The 12,028-nt window shown below is 28.5% G+C and overlaps 1 protein-coding gene across 1 annotated transcript; it reads right to left on the reverse strand.

The window, feature by feature from the left end:
* Positions 1–4,691: 4,691 nt before the first annotated feature.
* LOC117915693 (metallothionein-like protein type 2) lies at positions 4,692–5,707 on the reverse strand. Its single transcript, XM_034831325.1, has 3 exons — positions 5,561–5,707; positions 5,145–5,228; positions 4,692–5,052 (listed from the first exon to the last, which is right to left on the reverse strand). Exons 1-3 carry the CDS (start codon positions 5,623–5,625, stop codon positions 4,947–4,949), a joined length of 255 nt encoding a protein of 84 aa, XP_034687216.1. The 5' UTR covers positions 5,626–5,707; the 3' UTR covers positions 4,692–4,946.
* Positions 5,708–12,028: the final 6,321 nt, after the last annotated feature.

Genomic DNA, 12,028 nt, shown 5'->3' on the forward strand with positions numbered 1-12,028 from the left:
TGAGTTCTCAAAGGAGGGGACTCAACTCCTACTTATAGCGACGGAGAGCAGAGGAGCGGAGCATTTGAACCGTACACGTGGATGAGTATGACGTCAGTTGCGTGGAGATATCGATACAACCAAAGTGTATCGGATTTCCCTATGTAACGTCTAACAAATCTCTTCTTTACCTATCACTGTCACTTGTCAATTCTCAAGGGTAGGTGACTCTATCTACAAGAATAAAAATAAATAAAAATATTACGAAGAAAGGAAAAGCAATTTTCTTAGGAAAATATTCTAAACAAATGCCTCTAATAATGTATCATACAAAACAATAACAAATTGACCAACTAAACTCCTCCTTAACTTATTTAATATTAATTTCATTATTAGTTTATCTTTAAACTAATTTAATTATCCTTATTTTCCAAAATAAAAAATTAATAAATTTTATATTAAATGCTTATTTAAAAAAATTATTCAAAAAATTAATGTGTTAAAAATATTTATTATCTTCAATTTTAAAATTAAATTTTTTTTTTTAAGAATACACCTATATTTTCTATATGAAAATTTCTATATTTTATATAAAAAAATTTATTATAAATTTTTAAAAATAAGTAACTTATTTACAATATCAATTCCTCGGTGCAAGCTATTCCTAAAAATTTCATATTTGATCATTATTTCTACTTAAATTTTTGCCTACCTATCATTTAATTATTTCATTGTAGTTGTCGAATAGGTTTGTAAACAACTCATTTTTTTTTATAAAGATAATTTGAATCAAGAAAGTTCAAAGAAGGCTCCGATTTTTTTTCTTTTCTTTTCTTTCCTTTTAAAAAAAAAAAAAGTCATTTTCATATGTAAAATAAAAGGGAAATTTTTTTCTAATCCATCAACGACGTGCAGCCCGATGGCACAAAGTGATTCCAAACCCAAATGGTTCAAATCACTTAAGATAAAATTTTTATTTTTTTAACAAAAAAAAAATCCCCGAAAGATACGTTGGTATATATTATCTTGAGATCCCTTTTTAATAAAATCTTTTTTACTTCGATTTCAAATCTCCTTTCCACGATTCAAAGAGTAGCATGCTCAAATTAACAAATTAAATTAAGGATATTTGGTTCCCAAAAGTACTTAAAAAATAAGAAAATTAATTTTCTTATATTTGATTGATTAGAGAAAATACAAAATGTTAGTCCGGGATTTTCCTTGATTAATTTTAATGATTACAAAATAAACTATGGTGATCTAATTGAGCATTAAGTATTTTATTTCAACTTTAAGACTAACAAATCATCAAAAGTTTAATGAGATTAAGATTTGAGGTTTAACTTCAAACTTTTGACCTATAATTATACTTCTTTTTTCAATTAGATTGACATCCACCCAACCATCAATCATATACATTACTCGACTTTTAAAAGTAAGACACAATAGACAAACATAATAACCTAATATAACCGATCATGCTCTTAGGCTTAATATGATCCAAAAGAGTAAGTCATATCGATATGACCTACTACAATAAATTGGATTGGATTGGTTCAACCTAATATTTTGATATGTTGGGTCATGGGATAAATTGGGCGACTCGACTTATCAACACATCTATAACACCATATGAATTATAATTTCAATCATAATTAGGGATGATAATAGGGTTTTTGTGGCTACCTAATAAAATGGATTTGGTAGGGTACTTTAAACAAAACAACAATTCATTTGAAATATTTTTTAAAAACTTAACTTAAGTTTGGTTATTGCCTCTCATCGTCCCGTTTATATATAAAATTAAGTAAAAATAATTTTATTTATTTATTTTTGTTTACCCTTTCATGATTATTTCTCATACAAATAAAATAAAAATATATATAAATTAATTAATCTATTTGTAGTTTACATTGAAATTTAATATATTAGAATTAAAAAAAAAAACAATAAAGAATTTAAACAAATACAAAAAAAAACTCCCTTCAACCTCCCACCCCACAACTTTGAGCAGGGATGGAAATATATTTAAAATCACCCATTTTAATTTTAAATATAAAATAAAAGTATATTAAAGTAAATACCTTAATTGTTAACAAAAACTAAAATTATAACTTCCTTAAATGAATAAATACCTTTATTTTTCCATTAATCCTTAATGAATATACACTTATCTTCCATCTTTATTTGCACATGCACTCTATGTCTTCATACTTTATCCCATTTCTTTTCTAATTGAGTTATTTTCTTGGACTTTTTTGCCTTTTCTTTTGTCTCTTGTCTTGTCATGTCTTATAATGGCTAAGCCTTCAAATATTCATACTATTCACATAAATACATCAAAGGCTTGAACTTTAGGCATAGGAAGTTTTTTATTTAAATTGTACTTGTTAATGATATTATACAAAAAGGAAAAATTTGGTTATTGTCAAGTATTAAGGAGAAAAATATTGATAAAAATAATTTTCTTATATTTAATTTATTATGAAAGAAAGTGAATTAGTTAAAAAAAATAAGTAAAAATAATATATTTAAAAAAATATTTTATAATTTCACCCATTTTTTCTTTCTATTTTTCTCCCTATTTTGTTCCTATTAAGAAAAAACATAGAAGAATAGAAAAAAGTAAAAAAAAAAAAAAAGGTTAATACATAATTTTTATATTGCTTTAAACTCATTTCACTTATTTTTTTTTTCTTTTATATAAAAATAAATAATTTAAAATACATGAATTTCTAACTAATTTTAACTATTTTTTATTTTTTATTTTTTATAATGAATTTAAATATGAGAAAATTATTTTTTTTTTATCATTTTCCTTGCTACTTAGAATAAATTAAAATATTTTATTTTATTTTATTTATTTATTATGTTTAATTCACCAAAAAAAGAAAATCTAAACAAAAATAAAACATATTTAAAATTATTTAGAAATTAACCAATTTTCAAAGCTATTTAGTCTTTATATATAATAATAAAAATAAGTGAAATAAGCTTAAAAAAAGCATTCAAAAATAATTTATTAAGTTTAAATTTATTTTTCATTTTTCTATATATATTTTTTTCTATTTTATTTCCCTCAAAATTTTCAAGAACCAAAAGAGAAATAAAAGTGAAGAAAAATTGGAAAAAAAATACATCTTTGAATAATTTATTTTTTTCTTTAACCTATTTCATGCACAATCAATCATGAAACAATTTTATAAACTTTATTTTTTTTATTTTCTTTCTTTCAAACTTTTCGAAACCAAACATAAACAAACAACAATGCTAACGGTATATTGACAAATTTAAGGTGAGTCAGATTTTACATTCAAATATTATTTTAAATGAATTGAATTAGCAAACCGATGTTGACAATAGCACAAGATAACGTATAAAATTTAAAAGAATCATCATTAGATTGATAAAATAAAATAAATTATACGTCTTATGTTGAGAAGGAAGATATTATACCTTAAACTTGTTAGTTGTTACCTTGTAATTGGATTCTTTTATTAAAAAATATACAACAAAACAATGCTGCTATATTTAAATTATGAAATGACAAAAAATAAAATAAAGAATTGAGTGCACATGAAAAAAAAAATATATCCAAATCCTATTTAATAACTCAACATCTTCTACTTTTAGAATAAAAATATATATTTTTAAAATTTAGAAAACGGTTAGATAAAAATAATTTTGTTTTGAAAACAAATTTTTTAGAATAAATTTAAGGTGTTTCAATTATTTTTTGCATAGTGTTATGAGTAAAGATTTTGAAAATTTTGGGTGTAGAGTGTCTTTATTTGAGTTTCTAAACAAAATTTTATTTTTAAAAGTAATTTACAACTATTCTTAAAAACTATTCTTTTTGAAAATGATTTTCCGAATATTAGATTTTTCCAATGCAATTCCACTTTCATGTGGTTAGTAAATATTTTAAGAAAATTATTATATTTTATTTTTTATATTATTTAAGATCTTGCACAAAATAATTTGAAATACCTCCTTGATACAATTTCATTTTCTTAAACTTTTCATGAAAATATAATAAAAATTGGAATATTAATATGTAAAAAAAAATTGAAATTTTAAGATGTAATTGGCTTCTCAAGACTTTTAAAAATCTTTGTAAACAATTTAAAGTTATTTTTTTTAATTTAAAAACATGTTTTGTAAAAATGACCGGGAACAACTTTTATAAGTAAAAATTATTTTTTTAGGTTTGTGAAAGCAATTTCAAGATTGAATTTGAATATAAAATCAAAATCAAGTTATGAATATACCAGATTTCCACAACATCAAGTAATTAAAACTTTAAATTAAACCCCTAATAAAACTATTGATGAAATAGAAATGGAAGGAAGATGAAAATATTTTATTTCCAATTGTTTTATAGGTTAATTATTACTATTAATAAGGTTATTTTTAGAAATAAAAAAATGACAAAACATATCATACTTTTCTAGATAATATAAATAAGTTCAATAAATTTTGCATAAATTGTGTCTAAATGGTTTTTTTTTTTAAAAAAAAATCACTAATTTAAAGTTCATACTATTCATTTACGAGGTTGTAGTCTCCATTCGTTTAGCTTAAAGAGTGTTTAAATGTTTATTTACTTTCCTTTCATTTGCCTTAATCCATATTTAATACATCTTAATCCTAATCTTTTTTTTAATACTTGTACTGTAATTTGCAAATAGTGGAGAAGCTCGAGCTTAGAATTGAGATTAGAGGGAGTAAACGTAGATAATTTTCAAGCACATTATAATATAACAAAGCAACCAAGAAGCTAGCCACGAAAGCTCCGCAGACCCCAAGAGAAGGGACTTGCAGGTGCCATGGCTGCCTTATTTTCACAGACCTCACACCCACAACAACAACTAACAGTGACTCAACCCGGAATACGCTTCCATTTTTTTTTCTTCTCTCTCTTATTTATATAGATAGCTATTTGAGGCACTGTTCCCATCTTCTCCTCAGCAGCTGCATGGATTGCAGCTGCAGCCATTTCCGCATTTGCAGCCATTTCCGCACTTGCAGCCTGCCCCTCCTTCGAAGCTCATCTCCGATCCCTCGGAGAACCTGCCAAAATTTTAGTAAAAGAATAATTAATTCATTAATTTCCAGGAAAATATGAAGAATAAATAAAGTTTAAATTTTGTATTTGTAGGTACATCTTCGCTGGTGCAACCCCGGTGATGATGGTTGCAGCTGTGGTGGCTTTCTCTGAGGAGCCCAAGTCAGCGTACATGCCGCAGCTGCAAATATACAAGGAAAAGGGGAAAGAAATAAGCAAGTGATCCAAATTGAGAAGCACCCAGATGAATGTTCTAGTCAAAACGGGAGTCAAATCGCTGAAGAAAGGGATTCGGTGACAAAAAAAGATGTCTTTTAGTTTTTACACGTCAGTTGAACTCCAGGTCGTGATGAGACCCCGTTTGGCTGCTGAGAATAGTGGGGCCAGAAAACTAACAAGAAAAAACACTTCCTTTCACTAGGAAAAGAAAACATTTTCAAGGAAATTCAGTGCCGGAGGAATTGACAAAAACAGGAGAAGAGGGTGAGTTAAAGCAAGTTTATATCTATTTACCCGTTGCAGCCGCTGCCGCATTTGCAGCCGCTGCCGCAACCACAGTTTCCACCGCAGCAAGACATGTTTTCTGAGTAAAAGGGAGTGATGGGAAAGACTTTTCCTAGGAAATGTATTTCACTGAGAACAAACGCTGCAGGACGATTTCTAAGGGAAGGACTTCACTCCCATTTATAACGAAGAGTGGAGGATATGAACCGTACACGTGGAGATATCGATACGCTCAAAGTGCATAGAGCTTTCCCCAATGCAACACTGACAAACTCTTCTTTACCTCTCAATGTGACTTGTCTTCGTCAAGTTTCGGTGAATTTATCTAAAGAAAAAAATAGAAATCACACAGAAACAAAGAAAGAGACCCTTTCTTTGTTTACTTCAGATCAATTTAAAGGGTGCCTTTGCTGCGCTTGTTTTTAGTGGGAGGGCTTTGCTAAGTGTTTTTATTTAAAGTGATTTTAGAAAATATTTTTAATACTTAAAATTTTTCATTATTCAAACATTAGAAATATTAAAAATATTTTTTAAAATCATTATCAAATGTATTTTTAATAGCATTTTTGATAATATACCGTATAAATATAAAAACACTTTTAATATCAATAAATTACTTAAAAAACATTTATTATGAAAATAAAATATTACAATAAATAAAAAATTTATTTTTAAAAATAGATAAACACTTGTATTATTAAAAAAACTCAAAAAATTATCTTTATGCTTATGAAAATTAGAAATAAATGTTATTAAGCTTATTACATGATAAGCTTGTAGTAATTTTCGATGAGATGGTATAAAATCTTAAAATTATTTTTTGGATATTAATTCTTTGATTTTTGGTGAGACATTTTCATAAAAAATTGAAGAGAGTGATCGAGAAATAAAGGTGTAGGAAACACTTTGGGTATTTTAGGAATATTTGAAAATTTTAAAGTATTTTTTCTTTTTAAAAAAAAAACACCTCCCAAATGCTTCCCTAAAAACACTTCAATTGTTTTAAAAAAATTTTAAAAATGTTTTTCAAAGTATTGTCAAATACCTATATATATATATATTTTTTTTACCTTAAAAACACTTAAAAAATGTTTTTAGGGGTGAAAATACTTTTTTTAAAAATACTGTTAAACGGGCTCGAAATGTTTTCTTTAAAAGTGTATTTAGAAAAATTATTTATAAAATATTTCTTCAGAAAACACAATTTTTTTTTGTTTTTAAAAAATATTTTCTAAATTTTTCTAAACACTTTTTTTTCTTTTCAAAAATACTTTTTTTTTAATCCAAAAATGCTTTCAAACGAACTCTAAATAAGAAATTAAAGAATTTTTTGAATGTTTTCTTAATAAAATATCTTAAATATAATTATCGTATTCATTGAATGATTAATACCTTTAATCATACATCATGGAAAAAAATATATGAAATTTTCGGATTAAATTTATTTTTACATTTTAAAAAATAATTATTAAAATTTATATAAAAAAACTAAAGTATTAAAAAAAATTATTGTCTTAAATTTAAAAAAAAAATAAATCTAATTTTTAAGAATATATGTATACCTCAGTGAAATCTGTTAAATTTCCATGAAGGGGTGTTGCTTTCATTGAAGTTGTAATCAGATCTCGTAAACAAGGGAATCGGTCTTTTTTTCTCTTTTGTCATTGTAACAATAATTTGAATCTAGAAACTTCAGAAGAAGTCAACTCTCTGGCTAATGGGAGAAATAGGAACGAACAAAAAAGTCATTTTTATATGTAAAATATGAGGGAAATTGTTTTCCATCATGCTGCGCAGGCCCAATGGAACACGGTGATTTCCATGCCCCAAAGTCAATCGCTTTGTTCAAATCACTCAAAATATACTTAAAAAATAAAACCCAAAAGAATATATTAACTTGAGATCCCCTCAAATAATCCAAAGAGTAGCATGCTCAATTTTAAAAAATAAAATCAAAGAATATGTTTGGTTTTGAAATGTTTTATTTTGGTTTTAAGTATATCAAATCATCAAAGGTTTTACGAGATCAAGATATACCACAGTTGTTGAAAATATTTTTTTTAAGATTAATTATATAAGATTGAGGTACGCTAACTAGAATTGCAAGCAAACATCTTTTATATTATCCATCGTTTTCAAAGTTTTATCCAATATGTTTTTAAATGAAACTAAAGTTTTTCAAGATATTGGATGACGTGAAAACCAAAGTAAAATTTATGTCTTATCTTTCAGAAGCTTTCTAGAATCATAGGAGTTTGATTAAGTCGTTTTCTCTTGTTTTTACAAGCTAAAATAAAAAGCAAACTTTTCAAAAATTGGAAGAGATATTGGGCACTAGTCCATCGATTTAGTATTTCCTTTTAGGGCAACCTCATACGATGGAAACATACCTTAACCAATTAAGCTAGGCCTAAAATTCCCCTTCATAGTCTCTAACCAGTTAAGGTTCAACTCTAAACAATCAAGCAATCAGTCAATTAGTTACTTGATGGATTAGAACTTTTTAACACCAATAATCATTTACAATCATATTGTTTCCTTCATCAGCTAGTAACTTAATCGATCACATGATCAATTGGTTTAATATAAATTGTGCCTAATAATTATTTTCTTCAAAAACCACCTATTTGAAGCTCTTACTCTTAATTATGAAAGTAGTGTTGGGCTGCACCTTTTCCTTTTATTTGCTAATCCATACTTATTGCATATTAATATTAGTTTTTGTTGTATATTTGAACTTTAATTTGTAATTTATGAGGTTTATTGTTGAGAGATTTTTTATTTATGCGAGGAAACTTTTGTCAAAAAGAGAGGAATCTCTTGAGGGTATTGTAAAAATAGATTGGAGCCTCAAATCCAAGCATAAAGACTTTCAAGATTTAGATTGAAAAAACTCGTAATTATAGTATAGGATTCTTAAACTTGTGATTGAAACTAAAGGGAGTGAGTATATTTATATAAATAATTGTCAAATCTTTATAAACACAGAATTTATCCAATTCATCTATTTTTTTAGATGGATTGGTTTGACGTCATATGAAAAAAGATACAATATAATTAAAAATTTGCCTATTTTCAAATTATGTATTAGAAAAGAAAAAAATATAATAAATTTATCTTTTTATTATTTTTTACTTTCTCTTTTCCTCTTGAGTTTTTCTTCCTATTTTCTCCCCTAAAAATTTCCCTAAATTTTTTCAAAGCCCAATAAAACATAAAATATTAAGAAAATAAAGCAAGCAGGTATGAATGAAAAGGCATGAAACATGCTGCATTAGACACAATTTTACAACAAAACAGCATGAGTGAGGCTTGGACTTTCTTCTGTCCACAATGGAGTCCTGTTTTTTCTGAACTTCTTCCATGGATTAATCAATTCCATTGACCTTTTCCTTGAAAAATATAAAAATGGTTATGTCATAATTTTTTTTTCTTTTTGGCATATATGTAAAAAAGATTGCTTTCAAATATTAGAAAGTAATTTACTCCTCTCTAAAAATGGTGGATTATGAATGACTACCACCCTAACCCTACCTTTCTTTGTTCAATGATTATAGACCTAATTATTTCCCTACTAAGGCAAAGCAAAAATGGGAGAACAAGAGTAAAAGAAGGCCTAAAAACAAAGAGAAAAGAAGGGGGTGGGAGGCAATAGGATAGATATATGCTTTGGGTCTGAAAATGTATGATGGGATTCCTTGGTGCACTTTATACTAGCAAAAAGAGTGGCATTGCTCTCTGCTTTGCCCTGCTCCACTGCCATCTCTTCAACCACCGCATATTTTGATATTTCCAAAGCCTACTTTCTCTTTTTCTTTTTGCATTTTCAATTATGAAGTGGGAAGCAAGAATCAATCTCCTTTCTTTGACTCAAGGGTTGTCCAATGCTCTTGGTCCTACTCCTACCCATTTTACAATAAAGTGAAGAGACCTTTTACATATGTGTGTATATACATATATAAAGCTTTCAATATTTGGTGGCCCCTTGGTCACTTCTATCCCCTCAATGTGGATGGCCTAGAGGTGCTTTTGTATGTGACCAATCAATGGGCTTGCCTGTGAGCTGTCTCACATCATATTTTTCAAACCTTTTCATTAGAAAAATATTTTTACTTAATATGTATGAAACAGAATATAAATCCCACTAAAAAAAATTAAGAAAATTGATCTTAGTTGAAGTGGGCAAGAACTTTACTAAGGTCCCATTTGAATTAACTTTCAAAGCTACAATTTATTGTTTCAAATAAATAAAATATTTTCTATCTATTTGAGTAATTATGGTTTAGAAGAAAGTTGAACATGTAACATTTCTTTTTCTAAAAACCCAAGCTTGAGTTACATGGAAACCAACTTTTATAATACCATAATTTCTCTTTAAAATCAGGAACTTAAACTATAACTTCCAACTTCTAACTGTTCATCCATTCCCTCTACCTCCCCTAAGGCTTAAAAGGGCAAGCTTAGTTAGTTGGGTTTTCTTCAAGGGATTGGGCTTGGCCCAGAAAGCTAAAGGCTTGAAAATTTCCGTTTGGTGCCTTAGAAAATGTTGGAAAAGAAAGGAACTCTTCAAATTCATTATAGTTCAACTTTTTCCGGTATTAGGTGTGGAACAATCCCTGAATTCCAGGCTTTAATTACAGTGTTCCCTGAATTGTGATGAAGAAGAGCACCTGCTCCCTGGAGCTCTTGACAAAACCATGAAGTAAGTTTGATACATTTTGGTCAAATAATGAATGAACTTGAGCTCTACTTTCTCATCAAGAATAACTTATTTTGCTTTCTTCCCACAAAGAAGTTATGCTAACTTTACAAGACTTCCTTAACCAACGAAGTAAGAACCCAAGCGACTCCAAATAAAGCAAAAAGCAAATGCTTTAGCTCGTAGCTTTAAGACAGTGACGAAGGATTATATGGACTCCACTTTGCTTTTACAATGGTACCATCTGAGGCTTTGTCAACCTTGTGTCTTCACCACTCATTTTATTGTTGGAATTTCTTTTGTAGGATTTGTAGACTAGACAAATTATGACATAGAATTCTTGAGAATTTTCTGCCATTGCATACGTCTTGTAGCTGAAAAAGAGCTTAATTTGGGAGATGCATGGCACAGTTGCTCAACTTCAAGAATTTCTGATATCCCAGTATCTGCATTTGGTTCTTGTGCTCGTCTGAAGAAGATACTGGCTGCTGTTTGTTTCTGTGTATCTTTTCACCACTTTTTCATGTTTTTTGAGTCTTTGGCTGGTCATCCTTATAGCTGATTTATTATGTTTTTCAGCAGGAGTACCATGATTCTCTAATGAAGGGTTTTTCATTTTGGCAGTGCTCTTAACCGCTGGTTCACGAACCCGTGATTCGTGGTCGGAGAAATTTCTGCATATTTGTCTGAACTTTACTTCACTAATATAAGATGCCACAAACCCTTATAAGTGTTGTTCGTTGTCAAAGGGTTTACGGGCAAGTCTATATACTATTGTGCTAGCGAAAGCTCTGATGCCAGTTTGTTGTGCTTCGACCTAATCCCGAAAGACTTCCAAAAGCACCCAAGTAAAATATAAACTAAACTAGCCAATAATATAAAGAGAAATGGTAAGAGAAATAAAGATAAAATAGGGGGCACAATATTTCCAAGGTGTGATAATAGGTCCTTCGCTACGACTATTAATCCACTCATTTTCAAATTGGATGAAGACATTGAGATTGGCTAAAATCACGTGGATCGACTAAAACCATTTTAACAACTCTAGTTACGATGATTCTCATACCACTTTGACTCATCATTATGGTACAAGGATTCCTAAAATACATCAACCTTTTAATTGAACCAAAAACCAACAAATCTCTACCTTGGCAGAGGTTACTTATCTTCTTCCAACTTCCAAAATTCAAAACATTCTCTGGTAAACGAACTAACCATCGTCACCTCTAAAGCAAACTCTTAGGTGAGCCAAAAACCAACATAGACATGGTGTACACAATTTTCTTGCGACTCCCTTGAGGCATCCTTGATTTCTCTCTGTTATAATATATGCACAAGTGTCTAAACTACTGGAACATCTACCATGCATAACCATTATTTAAAGTTTAGCAAAGTTGGAATGCAGAGATTACCAGTTTTGAGCCTTCGAAGTTACTTTTGGAGCTTTCTGCTAAACACAGTTGTGACTCCTATCCAGTTTCATGTATTAATTGAGGTCTTATTGTGCAAACATTGCTGATTTGCACAAAACAATCTTTTGATTGCCAGCTATGCCTGAAGGAGATCTATCAAAATTCTTGGTAGTTTGACTCGTTAAACATCTTGTAATGAGTAAGTTCACAGCCCAAGAAATCACAAAATGAAAGCTTAAGAACCACAATAGAAAATTCTAGTAGAATTTACAGATCCCAGGTGGTGGTCAAGTGGAGTGTTCTGGTACTACAATTATATTTATAGTTTGAAAGAAGACATTGATAATATATTAGCTGATAAGAAGC

Source organism: Vitis riparia, chromosome 6 (assembly GCF_004353265.1).
Source record: "Vitis riparia cultivar Riparia Gloire de Montpellier isolate 1030 chromosome 6, EGFV_Vit.rip_1.0, whole genome shotgun sequence".
NCBI lineage: Eukaryota > Viridiplantae > Streptophyta > Magnoliopsida > Vitales > Vitaceae > Vitis > Vitis riparia.